This window comes from Calonectris borealis, chromosome 9 (genome assembly GCF_964195595.1).
Source record: "Calonectris borealis chromosome 9, bCalBor7.hap1.2, whole genome shotgun sequence".
Taxonomy (NCBI): domain Eukaryota; kingdom Metazoa; phylum Chordata; class Aves; order Procellariiformes; family Procellariidae; genus Calonectris; species Calonectris borealis.
The window spans coordinates 25326564-25342727 of record NC_134320.1 but is presented as its reverse complement, the minus strand read 5'-3'; the positions used below and the strand labels follow the sequence as shown (position 1 = coordinate 25342727).

The 16164-nt window shown below is 37.4% G+C and overlaps 1 protein-coding gene across 6 annotated transcripts in view; it reads left to right on the top strand.

Annotated features, from left to right (window-relative positions):
• The window catches only part of SERPINI1 (serpin family I member 1), a 61402-nt gene extending 47526 nt beyond the window's left edge, over positions 1-13876 (top strand). For 4 of the 6 annotated variants that reach the window (XM_075157435.1, XM_075157436.1, XM_075157437.1 and 1 more), the window contains 4 exons: positions 1515-1612; positions 7779-7865; positions 9148-9237; positions 11044-13876. In XM_075157435.1, coding sequence (XP_075013536.1) covers positions 1515-1612; positions 7779-7865; positions 9148-9237; positions 11044-11120 — 352 coding nt within the window. In that variant the 3' untranslated portion in view covers positions 11121-13876. The remainder of the gene's footprint in view (positions 1-1514; positions 1613-7778; positions 7866-9147; positions 9238-11043) is intronic. The other 2 variants (XR_012674698.1, XR_012674696.1) reach the window with 1 other exon arrangement.
• Positions 13877-16164: the final 2288 nt, after the last annotated feature.

Genomic DNA, 16164 nt, shown 5'->3' with positions numbered 1-16164 from the left:
TGTAATGACTAATTTCTATTCTATCATAGATTTTTGGCTTCTTATGGCATTTCTAAGCTCATTATGAATGTACATTGTGTATTGGATTTTTCTCATTTTGTGTAAATGTTGTAAGTGAGGAAGATCCACTTGACTCTTATCCAGGTGTCTTTTGATATCCAGATTATTCTTTTTCAAGCTGCCAAGTCTTAAAACCTATGTGCCAAGGTATCATACATCTCAGCTCTTCATCGGCTGTTCTCTGCTCAGAGTTCTGGCCTATACTTTCTTCTGAAAAGAACATGTTCCTCCATGTAGTCGAGGAGGTTTAGTCCTGAAAAAGAATTATTACAAGAAATTGCACAGAAGCACATTTTATTTTATTTTCAGTTCTAGCACAGGTAAGACCCTTCACTAAGGACTGCAGTGTAATTGCAGAGTTATTTCTGACGGAATGGCTTGCTGGAGAAACTGTAACAACACCTTATAGATTATATATTTTGTGTTGTACAGTTACAACCAGTCACTGTCAGCATAACTTGAATCACTAATAATTTGTTTGGTCAGTCTACAGAGAACCCATAACTCACCCATAACAAATATTTATAATTAGTCTCTTGTGTTTCTCTGTAGACTTCTGGTATTTTCTGGTTGGGGCTGCCATTCTTATTATTATTATGACATATTTCTTTGTTTCTCCAGCTTTCCGTCTGTTTCTGGTCATACATTAAGGACTTGAGTCTTTTTTGTCTTATTGACACCAGGCATAACTTTTATAATGTTTGAAAAGAAGCCTTTGTAAATGGAACGAGCTTTTGCTCTAAATCTTGCCCTCAGGATTAATCTCAATTTGTCCTTCCAGCATAGCAACATAGCCTAGAACATGGCTTTGCAAGTGAACCCTGAAATCCTGCCAGGTTGTACTCACATGTGCATTTGCCCTAACAACATTTTCCCTGTTCTTTTCTCACAGTCAAAACCCAATTAAAATTTTGCCACCAGAGTAATTAGAAGTTGAGGCAGAAATGCATTATATTCGTGTTCATAACTGCTGGTTTTTGTTTTTGCTGTCTAAATAAAAATGGAGTATCTTTCTTACTTTCCTCCTTCTTCTTTGCCAACAGCTGTCTATCAAGTTTGTGCTGTCCTTTGCCTTATTTGATATTCTAGTATGTGTACAATTAAATTCAGTTTTTATAGTAAAGCTTTTGTATAAAAAGTAAGCATTTACATTAGTCACTACATCATTTCGCACTGAGGTTTTATGGTCAGGGACTGTACATTCCATTAGCATCTTTTTGATTGCTTCTGTATTAGAAAAAAATCCACCTGTGAAAGTAAACTAATCTGTTTGTAAGCATTTTTGTAGAAGGTGTCGCTACGCTATACTACCAGTGCCAAATCTCCTACTTTACCTCTCCTGCTTTATTTACCTCAGTGTTTCAATTGTCATTACCTAGAAATTTTAATCTTCTAATAACAATAAGTATTGCTTACATTCTGGGCTTTTTGTAATTCTCTATTACGTTCTCCAGGTTCACAGTAGAACAGGAAATTGATCTGAAAGATGTCTGGAGAGGTCTCGGAATTACAGAGCTGTTCAGCAGCAGCGCTGACCTCACCGCAATGTCTGGTAAGAGATCCTTGCGTTGTTTCTCAGGGCATATGAGGAAGTACTAAAATCACCTAAAGATAACCAACAAGCTTTTCAAAGTGGTTTTATGGAAAAAAAAAAAAAAAACCTGCTGGCAATTTTTTGATCCTTTGGGATTTTTGCATCATGTAAGAATGTGCTCACTGTAGGAGCAGTTGGGGCAGGGGAAAAATCCATTAGTGTATGTGTGTGGGGTGGGGGATTTTGACCTGGGGAAGTTCACTCCGAGTATTTCAGAATTCGATGTCATTAGAAATGTAGAGAAAGTGTAATACTATGCAAGAGGCAGATCCACATTAGAGCAATATATGGCTTCAGTGCCTTGATAGCAAATGAGATTCGCACAGCAAGGGGGTTGTCATCTTTTATCTCTAGAGGCTATTTGTTCACAGCATTAAGAGCATTAAGCTGTTGTACAATTAGTCATCTCCCCAGATACCTGCTGTATAGAAGCAGCACAGGAAAGAAAGAGTTCTGAGAGAAAAGCAATTTAGTCACATATGCTGCTTGCCTATTTCAACATGTTGTCAACACTTCATTTTCAGAAGTTGAAATATCCAGTACATTTAGAAATTCATGTGGAAATGACATATTTCTGCTTTTATTACCTCCTAAAAGGTATTGAAGTGGCACAAAAGGTAGTTGAGTCATCTTTGCCTGAGAAGTTGTTTCGGTTTTGTGTAACAAAAGTAGCCACGCAAGCAGTGTATTTAGCATGGTCTGTCTAGACCTGAATTCTTGCAAACCTAGTTGTTCTCTGTCTAGAAGCATGCACTAGTGTGATTGCTGCCATTGTTCTTGTAATTCATGCTTATATCCTGTTCCCTGTATGTGTTTCTGCTCTATGGGTTACTGCCTAATTAGCCAGATAGATCCTTAGCTGATGGCAAATACCTGTTCTTAATTGTCTGTCTCTGGAAGCAATTACACCTGTGTGGCTTATTCAAAATAGTGGTAATGGATGTGAACCTTCCTCTAAAATTTACAGCAGAAATGTTTGTGATTTTTCATATCCTTTTCACTTCTGCTAAGTTTGAAATATTCTTTATAGTATATCGTGTAGCTTATTCCACTGTTTTGCTGCTTTCACTCTTCCAGTGAAATTGTGGGAAGAGCTGGAGTTAGGTAATGTGAAAAGAATTTGAATAAATGAAAAATCCTTCTTAAAAAAAATATTATTTTTCTGAATAAAAACACCTTCAATTTCTCTGCCACCCCAAACAAAAGTAAGCTTTCCAGTAATTTCTGGTCTATACATAAAGTATTTACTTGAGGAAAAGTACTAAAGAGAATGGAAAATACACAGGGGAGATTGAACCACAAAGGCAGTGCATGGCTCTTACTTCATTTCATGTAAAATTCACCTATATATCAGAGACTAATTCTGTAGTTGAAAGGTTAGCAGAAAGATTGGAACTTGCTTGTGTTTTAATCCATGTGACTAATGACTTGTTAAAAGTTTTATTTTTTTGACAATTGTACTGTACAAAATCAAAATACCATGTTTTGCATGACTGAATTAACTCCTCTGCCATTTAAAGATTAACTTGTTTATTAAGTAATGTAGAGCAGCGTTTAGAGAGAATTCATGAGTTTTACTGTAACATTCTTGCTTTTCACTTAAAAGGGCGTGTGCCACCAGGTGATGAAAAGGTCATTTATAAATTAAGAAAATGTTTTTGAAGTAATATTTTTAATGAAAAACCTGCTGTTGATGCTATGGAGATGAAATTTTAAGTAATTAAAATACAAAATATGTTTCCTATTTCTAATTTTTACAATGTGAAATGGGGAGGGAGGAGGAAGGGGAAGAAAAAAAATCATGAAGAAAAATGTTGAAAGCTTGCTTTTGCAAATACCTGAATAGTATGTCAGGTAACAGGGAAGTTGAAGCCAGAAGTTTACATGCCTCTCAGTGTCAGCCCTCTGGAAAATTTGGCACTTCATGAAACCTTAAATGCAGATATTTGAACAAAATGTTGTCTGGACACTTTTAATTTTGGAAGATACGAATCATAAAAGAAAAACTAAGGAGATTTTTGAGAAATTCTGTTGTGTTTAAAAATACTCTCCTCCCCCTCTCCTGTTGCTCTTGCCTTTGGATTATTGTCAAGGAAAGCCTTCTGCAATTTCAACAACGGCCCTAATCCTGTAATCAGATCCAGGCACAGATTGTTGAGTTCAGTGAAATTCTATGTGGGTTTAGTGGATGTAAATCAAATTGCAGGATTACAGACTTACTTTTCAATATTTAGAATTTTTTGCTTTTTGCACTCAATCTGAAAAATGGAAATAGACGAGTCAGCTTTACCTTCTGGGATGTCTGGATTGTGAGCAACCAAAGAGAAAGTGTTAATCCGGATGCACATTTTAAATGTTACTCTCTCACAGAAATTAAGTTCTTTGTCAATTGACACAGGTGAGTAGGAGGACATTCCTATTTGGCTGTCTAGTTGCATGTATTCTGACTCTCACTTTCAGCAAAAGACTTTGACAGTTTTACTTGCATCTCTGATTCCATCAGGTGTTCAAAATAATCTTGAAACAACTTGTGGTATTTCGGATTTTATAATTTACACAGCACGTAAACTTGCCACTTGAGTATTCTGACACCACTTAGGACTTACCCTTGAACTAATTTCAATATTAAAATTCTCCTTCCCTTTCAAATGATTATAATATTTCTTACTGTTGTATAATGCCTTAAATGGCAACTGCTTTTAACCTCAGGGTGACCTGCTTTTCAGGAAGCAGTGAAGTAATCGTAATGACTTACTTTCACTATATAAAGTAGTTAGAAGAGCACCAGTCCAGTAAATAGTTCTTCGAAGTCTTGACTGAGGTAGGTATAATTTTTCTGGGTCAACCTAAGCTAGAAAAGCCAATAAACCTGCATGCTTTTTTAAAATGAGACTTGCAGAGCAACCAGTTGGCAGCTATGAGTAGGAGTTTGCAAGCATATGGAGTGTAATGACAAATGAAATGTGATGCTAACGGAGTCACGTACATTAGAAGTAAGCCTCAGATTACTCCCACACATTAATGGGTATCTAGGCTAGGGTCCTGCAGAAAGCTTAAACCTAAACCAAATCTCTGTGGGACTTTTCTGGGGTGCTAACAATCAAATCAGGTTGGTTCTTATGAAAATCCAGATTCAAAGAAACTACTAGAGAAAAACGACATGGTAGTAGGTACTCAGGTAAGCCCCACCTTATCCACACTGAAAGCCATAAAGGAAAGATGTATGGCAAGATGTGTATGATTTTAAAGTATTGCAGTCAGTGATCTGACAATCATAAAATAGAACAAAGAGAAGAATGCTTGAACACTAGGTTACAACATTATGCTTCGATATGAAAATAAATTCATTCACTTCAGGGAGAGATGAATGAGAGGGATGTGATAGTAGCAATATGAAGAGAAGAGTCTAGAGAAAGTAAATTGGGATGTGGAATTGCTCTTTTCACCATCCAAGGACAATGATATCCAAAGAAGTGAAAGGCCACAAGTTGAAACCAAATAGAAAGTACTTCTCTTATGGAAAACTTAACCACAGAGATCTTTGCTAGGTATTTCTTGAGGTCATGAGATTGCTGGGATTAAAAAAAAATTGCTTCAGAGCAATCAAAACCGTCTACACTGCAGTGAATATATATTCTATATATTTTATATATTCTATCTATTTTGTGGATTAGAAACTTGGTTTAGGGTATAAGGCACATGCTGGGTGAGAGGATCTTTTTCTTTTGTAAGTTGTGCTGTAGTTTTCATCTGTAAGGCTGCTTATATCTTGCTCTGAAGCAACAATAATACTATAGCTGGAGCAGTGTGCTAGACTAATTGGACATACTGGTCTCATCTGCAGTGGCACTTGTATTCCTGTCAACTTAACAAAATATTGTTGGGTTTTTTTCATACTCAGATCATGAATAGATTTACAAGTAGGCCTACTATTCTACCTGATGGTAAATGTTAGCAATGTTTATGCTATCTGAATTAGGGTCTATAAGCTCACCAGATGAAGACCAATCTTCTGAGGTGCTAAGTGTTCTGACCAGAAATATACCTCAGTGTACCGTAAGCACCACCACACTATGCAAAATAAAGCATTCAGGATGAAAATACAGAGTATTACTGTAAATATTACCGGTCACAGGAGCAGGGTTAAGTGTTGTGATTAAAAAAAAAAGTGATCAAAATACATGATTAGGCTAAGTGGGTATTTCTTTGTTATTAAACCTAAAAATTTTTTTGGCTTTAAGATAAGGAACCCCAAACCAGCATTTTTCTATAAAGGCTGCAAAGTTATTGATTTCTTTTGGTATGTGCCATACAGCTCAAATGCTCAATAGAGCTTTGAAATGGTCTCAGGCAAGGATAGCAAAATACAGCTGCCCGGAAGGTAGAATTTGCAGAATAAACCAATAAACTTACCAAGAATCCTGTTAACCGACATGTTTACAAAGGCAGCACACACGTAACGTGAGACATGCACAATAGGAATTACTGATGTGCATGGATCTGTCACCCTTTTTGCCTTAGGTATCTATCCGTTATCATGGATATGTAAATGTTCTTGCACATCCAGTGTTTGTTCCAAAACATTTTTTGAGAACTTGAGTCTTAAGGGGTCCATAATGGAGTGGAAACTTTAGGGGATGACTATTTAACACGATTGTAGTATTTAGTTAGTTGTGATTTATTTTTTGCAGGTAATGCTTGAGGCTTAAAGGTGATGTTAGTGTTGGAATGCAACCACATTGTGTTTTCAGGTGGCCTTTCTGTTAACAGCTAAGGAGACAAAAGCTGTGAGAGTTGTGCTTAGTGTTTAAGATAAGTAGATGCTGCATGTCTCATGTTTTAAAGTAACATACTGGAAACTTTATCCTAGCTTTCAAGATAGCATCCCTGAAGGCTTGGAACTGAAGCCTAGAACTAGTACAACAGTTAGCAATCTAGTATATGTTGTACTACACACAATCCCAAAGGGAATGATTTGGGGCTTTTGTTGGTGAGATTTAAGTTAAGCAGCTGAACTAGGAGGTTTGCTTCTGTTCTGAGTGTATGTAGCAGTAATGAGATCTGCTGGGGAGAGACATTTGAAACTGCTGTCTCTTGTGGTTTTGGCTTGCATTAGTATTAGAACTAGTGGCTGGCACTGTGAGAGCCAAAATAAATGAGTAGCAATTAGATGAACAGTCCCAAGCTTTCCCTCCTTAGTCAGCCTTCAGCTAGTTTTGGTGTTGAACACTTTGTGAAAGATCAGAAATGCAAAGTGGTATAGCTGTCTCACTGGGGTGGTTAGATTAGATTTTCATGGTTGTGTATCTCCCTGTTGAGAAAGCTTTTATTCCTGTCTTAACTGCCGGTTGTGCTCTGTCATTGCTGTGGATTTTATGCAGGTACAATAAATGTATGTCTAATCCTTGTTATGTCTTTCTGATGAAACTTAGTCAAACAGATTAAATGGTGTTACGTGTCTTGCTTCCTGCAGGATGCTGAGTATTCCAATAGGTCTGATCATTTAGCCACTGAAGACAAGTAATGAAACATCCACTGGCTTAAGCAGGAGTAGGCTTGGACCAAAATTAAAATGCTGACAAAGAAGGATGGAAAACAAACAAGACTGAAAAAACCTAGTTCTGTGGTGGTTTTTGCAATAAATATTTGTCTTCAGCTTCTTTTAAATATAATGACAAGAAGAAAGAAAATACCTAATTTTCCTGGAGGAAGTCTATATTGCACCTAATGCGGAAATAAAATTCTTTATGTATAAGTATTTGCCATATAATGTCATAATCCTTGTTCCCAATGGTTGCGTTTAAAATCTTGTGTTCAAGGACTGTCTTTTACTGTCTGGTATACTGGTGCTCTAGCCAGTGCCGAGCTATTTTAATAGCCATAGTGAAGGAGAGCACCGCAAGTTTAAGCGAGGTAAATGGTGCTATTAAAATATAGGCAGAAGGTATTTTAATGCAACTCCTATGCACAAAGCTCTTATCCTTCCCTACTTGGTATAGAAGGTGGATAATAGTGTTGGGGGTTTTGGCAGTGTTTGTTTTGGGGTTTTTTGGGTTTGTGTTTTTTTTAAATACTTCAATCTTACTGTTGAGCCACTTGAAGTATGTTTCCTTTTCCTCTCCAGATAACAAAGAACTTTACCTTGCAAAGGCATTTCACAAGGCATTTCTAGAAGTTAATGAGGAAGGATCAGAAGCTGCTGCTGCCTCAGGTACCTGCCTGAAAAGCAGAACTAAAAACTAAATCAAATGTCTGGTTATTCTATGTTAATTAATTTTTTAAAACTGACTTGCTGTACAGCCAGGAAAGCTAAATAGCATGTAGCATGAAGACAGCATGGCAAGTATACTGCTTTTCAGAAGAGAATTCTGGAAATGAAAAGAGTTAGCATTTTTTTAACATGATGTGTTTCACAAAGAATTTTGAGCATCCTCTCATGGAAAACCTCTTCTTCCTTATTTTGCTTCTGATTGTCACAAGGGTACAGACTGCAATTTATATTTTCTTTATGGAACTTAAGCATTTGTGATTTTTGATCTGTTAATTGAGATGGTCAGAGGCATTTGATCCAGAATAGTTAGAAGGAGTTGAAAGTTGTTGTTGAAATTGCATTTTAATAAGCTTGTATACAGAGATGCAAGATGGGAAGCGCTAAACGCAAAAACATGGCTGGCCCCTATTAATGCTAGGAGGCCAGCTGGCTGGTTTACTTGGTTGTCACATGCTTTTCCTGAAAATAAGTTACATTAGTTGCCAATATGTATCATTAGGTGATTTCTAATTGCCTCTACTTGTACCAGTCCTTGAGGCAAGGAAGAATGGCTTCCCTGGTCATGAATATCAGTAACTGGGTTGAATTGTAACATTAATATGGACAGAGATTACTGGCATACATGAGTCTTTATTAACAGTGCAATGAAAATGTAAAAGTAATTGAAACACTGGGAAATAATAATAATATCCTGGAGAAATCCAAATAAAAACAACAGAGCCAAATTCCAACTGATTCCCAGTTAATTTTACTTTCAACCTCTGCATTATTTAAAGACTCAAGCTAAAATTTGCGAGATCAGCCCATTTAGTTGTTGCATATTCCATAGTTATTAAGGGTTACCTTTTACTATCAACTGCAGGCGTGGAGCTGTTTAAAACAGGTCAGCAGTGCTGTCTAACGTAATGCATTTTCTTTGTACACGTGAGCGGGAGTCATAACTCCTCTTAAGGTTCTGGATCTTAAAATTTATAAGCTGCTCCCTCAGCCTGGGAAATTGTGCCACTCTCCATTGTTAATCATTCTTAAAGCATAAATAGGCATGCAATTACTCTGTAGGTCTCTCTCATTTTCAGTTAGATTTTTTCATGCTATTTCTTGGCGACGCTTAGTGCTGAGAGTGTGGGACTTCAGCGTCTACTCATGAGCTTCACAAGTTGTCTCTCATGAAAGAGAACGTGCAGTGATATTTAACAAGTTGCCTATGTTCTTTTTCCTTTAGGAATGATTGCCATTAGCAGAATGGCAGTGCTGTATCCTCAAGTTATAGTTGATCATCCCTTTTTCTTTTTGGTCAGAAACAGAAGAACAGGTGAGAATATTGCAGACTCTTCCACATTTTTCACATATGTCATCAAGTGTACAAAAGAAAATTGCGTATTTTCATTGATGAACTGGCCTTGTGTTATGAATTTTCCTTGATTTGTCTTAAAATACCTAATATTGAAAGACTGACCTTTTCTATGTACCCTTAATGTTTCTCCAAGTAAGACACCAAAATCTGACATAATCCTGAAAAATATTCATAATTACATGACTAAAAACCCTGGGGAAGAAAAATTCACCATTTTTCTTCAGAGAACACAGTGTTACTGCCCTGAATATCCATAATCATTGTATTCCCTAAGAGCTTGGCTGTAGTAAGACCAGTGAGAGATGTTCCCGGTATCAAATTATTTGCATAATGGACAGATATTACAGCTATGAATAATTCTGTTGTGCTCTTGAAGTGTTCTGTGGCAGGCAAAGGATGAGAACAGCACTCACTAGCAAAATGGGCAATGATTAAGTAATTCCTTAGGTTCATATTTGTAATTTGTCTTAATGGTGTGGATGTGACTAGGTGACAAAACAGACTGTCATATGGGTCTGTGTGTTGTGTTATCTTACACGTTCTACAAGCAAACTCTGGTAGGTTCAGTTTGACAGGTTTTTTCAGTATTTGAGATTCCCATCGTAGGTATCAATGTTTATTAAATCATTTAGATTGCAGTAATACTTATAGTCTAGCTAGGTAGGGTCACTTGTGTGCAAGGCGTGATACCAATTCTTAGGGGTTTTTTTGACCAAAGTATTCTTGCTGTTGTTGACACATAATTAAGCAAAAATGTGTCTCGAGGAGGGTATCTGCCCTTTTCCCTACTCGATATACAAAAATCTCCCCAAAAAGAAAAGTTTAAATCAGAACAGAGTAGAGCTTGGTAGCCTGGGGGCGGTTCTTAATGTTGCACGGGCCTTGATTTTGCATGTAGAAAGAGTAATTTCCAACAACTGTAGTTAAAGCCTGAAAGCTCGTTACCAATCTAGAAATCTAAGGTTAGAGACCTTTTGAAAAAAATCTGTGATGGTTACTCTTATTCTCAAGAATACCCTAAGTGCTCATGATTGATTACTGTGTTTAAACAGGTTAGATAGAAATGTATAAAATGGGAAAGATATAAATGGTGCTTAAATAGCGTAGGGGAGCAGTATTCATATAGAGAATTCCTTGTTGTGGGTTGCATGCTCTAATGTGGAGTGAATCTGTGAACTCAAAGTATCTATCTATTAATAATTGTTAACTGATTGGTGTGGTGGCTTCTGGGGCTCACTTTTAATTCTGTGAGGAACATTGTCGAGCAGCTCATGTGTGTGCGGGTCAGAAGTGATCACAAAGGCTACTCTGATTAGGTGTTCATGCTTCAGTTAAGGTTAGCTGCTGTCTTTGGAGCCCCCCAGCCTAGAAACCAGTACTGTGTCATAATCGCTTGACATCAGAGGCAGTACTTCATGAGCCTTCATCAGAACCACTGACATGAAAGTGAACCTGTGTGTTGATTTCTGGTGGGTTTTCAATCAAGCCTTCAGAATCGAGCCTTTCAGAGGGCACTGAAATGCAGAGGATTCACTGTTCTTCTCTGTACTGTATCGGTTCTGAATACAAAGAGGTCCTCTTCTCTAGGGCTGTTGATCCATTGCCTTTCATGGCTATCAAGTTCTCTGAGACATACATTCCTACAAAAATTGTGCACCACATGCTCTAGAATTTATCATCAGTATTTGTCATCTTATAACCTCAACTTTTCCTTTCAGTTCTGACATCTTTCCTTCCCTTCCTCCCTTCCCACTTTTTCCACAGGTACTGTGTTATTCATGGGAAGGGTAATGCACCCTGAAGCAATGAATACAAGTGGCCATGACTTTGAAGAGCTTTAACTGCCACCAGCTACCAAAAAGAGGAGATAAGCACATAAAGTTTGAAGTTAATATATTTAAGGTTTGCTGTGTTTTCCCCCAAGATATCATTTAAAATACTTTCAGATCTAACTGTGTGCAAGTCCGTTTCCAGAGGAAAGCTTACAGTATTAAAGTAATGGTTCTGTTTCTGTCATTGTGATTGCCGTATCCTTAAAATAAAATTGTGTACGTGTCAACAACTATTTCTTGTTCTAGTGAATTGTAAAGCAAAAAACTGCAAATCCGTTATTCGTAATTTTTTTACAGTCCAAAGACTGACTTGATCAATGAAACAGGAGCGGAATGTGTGCAGCTCTGAATAATGCAAATGGCAAACCTTGATGATAATTCACAGAGTTGAAGAACTACATCTGGAAAATGTGATCTCTTCCTGTTCCTGTAAAAGTAGTAAACAGACTGCGATATGCTGTCTCATCAAAGTTAATGGAACAAATTAAGCCTAGTGGATTTTAACCTATAACTGTGGTAGACTTTGTGTGAACTCTCCCACATGTGATTCTAAAATGTTGCTTTTATGAATGCTCCTGCATGCGACTCTGCAATTCACCTTCCGTAACTGTTGATGCCAATAAAATTTGATCGCATGAATATTTGAGATTAGTCAGTGTAGAATAGCTATGTATGTGACTGAAGTAAAATGGTTGAATAGTAATGTCATTTGTGTGGACATATTTTTCTCCCCCGAAGTAGTTGTTTTACTTTAACCTAAGCTTTGCAGTATATCACTTCAGTGATCTAGAATGATCTTTCTCAAAGTAAAAAAAAAAAAAACAAACCCAAAACAAACCCCCCCAAAAAAAACCCAAAACAAACAAACAAAAAACCCCACCTTAATTTTAAGTGTCTAAAAATGTTCTATTCGTAAATAAATGTCTCAAGGAACAACATAATCATTTTTATTCCCTCACTTTTTATTGCGAATAAGCTGACGGAGAGGAGAATGATACGTACCACAAGTAAATATTAGCAGGGGAATTAGTTGCTGTTTCCATTTGCAAGAGGAGGAGAAGTACCAGTTGTCACCAGAGAGGCATATAATTATTTCCTCCCTCATTGTGCAAAACATAAAAAAGAACAGAAGATATTAAAAAGGTAAGAGAAAATAGGAGAAAAGAAGGGAGGAGCTCCTTTGAAACAGATTGTAAATACAAACTTTTGGATAATGAGTGGGTTTCTTCGCAGTCAATAGGAGTTTTGTCTTTTGAATTCTGTGGGAACAAATATGTATTGGCTAAACTTTAGTTTTAGTTATAGGGTTCTCTGGCATACATTCACTTCAAAACAGCATAGATATTGCTCACAAAGTTATTCATGCAAGGAGAACTTCCAAAATTTGACACATTGTTCACTTTTTTAATACTGCTGGTGCAAATCATGCAGGTCAGACTGCGAAGTGATGGATGTTCTCCGTGGAGGCTGAGAAAGAGCTCCCTCGGAGAAAGAGCATTTGAACACATTTCTAGCCCTTACTTCTTGAATTGTTGAGTTCTGTTGCACAAAAGAAAAATGGAATTCCTTAGTGTATTACTGGTGCTTATTACCCTTAGTGTATTATAGTCTGGACTTGGTGAGACAGTTTTTGTATTTAAATTTAGACAAAAATTGTAATTTTAGTTCTGTATAGCTTAAAATGTTATGCTTGGGAGAGGAAAAAAAGGTAGTACTTCTAAGAAGGAGCAGGGGCTAATTTTAGCAAGACATGGAACTAGCCTCACTGCAGGTAAAACCAGCTCCTTTGACATGGAGTTACACAAGGGCTGGTTCTTCATGTTTAAATGATTCGATGAACATGACCTAATGTCTGTAAAAGTGACTCATATGCTAAGGATCTCTTGTGGTTTTAACCATCTAGGAGCCTGATTTTTAAGCTATTACATTTTTTCAGACTAACTTTTGAGATGTTCACTCTGAGTTGGAAAGACATGAGGAAGCAGATGACAACCCTCAGTCATGTTTATTTTCAGTCCATCAAAAGTTCTTCCTGACCAATTTTGTGTTTTCTTTGCATTAGTTCCTTGCACCATAGATGCTTCTTACCAAGGGAAGGACTGAAGATAGATTTGAACTAAAGCTATGGAGTTATGGAAGGACAGCTGCCAGTCTGAAGTATTTATAGAGGATATCAGGCAAGTGCACAGACTTCCCTAGCAGTTGGACTGAGCATAGGTGAAAGTGGAAAGATGCAGAATCGCATATTCCAATCTGATTCTGAGAATTGCCTAAATGGGCATATAGGAAAACCAGCAGAAACAGAAATGCAGACACTAGTTATTTCACTCGATAGTCTCCTAGTCCTTACAGATGCAAAATAGCCATTTCACGTTTCTTGAAAATTGAGAATTATCTGGTTTTCAACGATATGAATTGATTTATTACCAAATTTTGCAAAGATGTTAGTTGTAGACCACAATGAGAACAGCTCTCAAACAATACTGGTTTTCAGTAGTGATAATATCTTAAATATTGTTACCAATTTATTGAGGTATATAAATACCTTTGTGGTTTTTAATCTAGATTTTATACAATGTTCCTTTCAAAGATGCTATTGCTTTTTTGAGACAAAACTAGCAAAATAAAATTATTTGTTTGGGGTTTTTTTTTTGGTGAGGGGCATTTGTCAAAAGTGGCTCATATGTGAGTTTAGGTGTGTGGTCTTAAAAAAAAATTGTATTTTGTGTTGGAGGCTATATCAGAAAATAAATCACTGAAACTTCTGTAGTTGTGCTGTGTAAGTGACCCATGATGTGACGTTTTCTACTGAGATCCTTCTGTGATGCAGATGGAGTTTAAGCCTGAGATGCAGTTGCTTAGTGCTATCATCTTCTCTCTTTCTTACGTACATCTACTGGAGTCCAGGTGGAAATGCTTTTCAGAGCTGCAGTTGGAAAGAGTACTTTCCCTACGAATCCCTTTAGCAGTGGTGCTACCACTGGAGACTGACTTATTTAACTAATAAGATCCCACTTGCACATGACCTTGAGCACCAAACAGTTTTTCTGGATTAGTATTACATTCAAACACAAATTTGTCATGTTGTATGAATTGGAATGTCTTTGTTGCTGTTCCAAGCACTAATTTTCATTATCCTTCCACAAGCCTTGATGATGGCAAAGTAAACTGTTGTATCAGTTTCTGTGAATCAAGTACATTATATTCCTCAAACAAATAGGATCTTATTGTTATACCAGAAACAAAGAAAAATTTAGTCAAAGCTTTTGTGGCTAATTTTTATTTTTCAATGATGGACAAAAGAAGAAACCACAAGATGTCACTCTACCCTAAGAAGCTGAGAAGTACTTTCCCATTGACAGTGATCCTATGGGAGTGTTGGAAAGCTGAATATCCTGAATGCGACTCAAGTATATGTAGGTCTTGGTAAAGTCAATGAGAGTTGCTTGAGTTTGCGAGCATAATTAGACCCAGGTGCTTGAGATTAATAGTCAGGGGCAGGGGGAGCAAACCCCCCTAAAGACTGCTTTGTGTTGCAAACTTTTCGCTGATTCTTGATAACAGATAGCTGGATTAAGTTCATTACTCATAGAGGAATTTTTGTTCTGTTCATAGCCTGCATGATTGCATTGTGTTCTTGGCGTGGGGCGAAATAAAAGTTTGTTTTTTCAACCCATCTCCGTGAACAGCAGTAGGGCTGTACTGTGGTTACTTCAGTGTCAGTGCTGCAATAGGAGAGATTATTTCTCTCTTGCAGTCAAGAAAATATTAGGGTTGAAGTCATTGATATGCTGGCCCTATTATTCTGTTGTTTCTCTTTTGCTTACCTCTTATTTCCCCCCTCGCTTGCTGCCTTACATGTAGTCACTAGAATTTCTGCGTGAGCAGATTCCCAGTGTGTTTTTCCCCTTGCACAGTGAGGTTACACCGCTGTCAGGTGTTCTACTCTCTTCCTGGGGAGGAGGCAATATTTTTCCTATGAGGATTTTCTAAAAAAGATGACAAGGCATACTCCAAAAGTGGTGTTTACAGGCTAATTCTTGATTTGTTTCTGTCCCTTTTAAAGGCCAGTCTTTGCTTTTGTCCCTACAGTGCAAAATGGAAATACATGGATTAAAGAGAGATGGATGATTTACCCCTAAAATCCAGTGCCAGGGAGGAGGAAAACACTACCTTAGTGTCAGATAATACCAGCAAGAAGTGAGTTCACTTCCCCTGTGAGCTACTTTGCATCTACTGATACAGTTGATGAGGAATTGTAGATTAATTTAGCTTGTAAAACTGTCTGCAGTCCCCAAGGATTTTGCATCAAACTGCAGTAATTATAGGGGTCCAGACAGAATGAAGACTCTGCCTGCTTACTGGGGACCTTTGTTAATTGATTCAGTAGCTTGTCTTTGGCTTCCGGCTGGCATTGGTTAAGGGCTATAAAACAAAGTTACACATGAGAAATCATTCGCAATACACAGTCAGAGTTGGTACTGTAAAACTCATGAACAACGCTACATAGCTGTTACCTCCAACGACCAGGGCTTCTCAAGTGATGTTCTCTTTATATGGTGTATTGCTCTTACAACAACATCCACATGAATGTTTTTCATTTCACAGCAGTAATTAGAAGCCTGAGTCCTGGGCCAGTTTCTCTAGGCATTCGGCAAACTGAATAAAAATATAGACAAAAGTCATGTAATAAAATGCAGTTTAAATTGCAGTTTATAGACAATAGCACAGTGCAATAGTCAAGACTGTAAGGCTAATGAAGGATATCAGACTTACTCACAGTCACTCTGGCAGGCAGGTAAACAGAGAACAGTGGTGAAAATAAATGTATCATCCAACAATAGGTGAGTCTCAGCTCCACTCGCCATTTTAGAAATTGTTCAGACTTTTTCAAAACACCTTACAAATGCAGCCTCCAAACTCCATTAATGGCTGTGCCTGGAGGTCAGGCAGCTAATCATTCTCAGATAGGTGCAACTCCAAACCAAGCATATCAAAGCTGAAAATGTTGGCAGCTGTTCCTAAAAAAGCATGGTATGCAGAAGTCTTCATG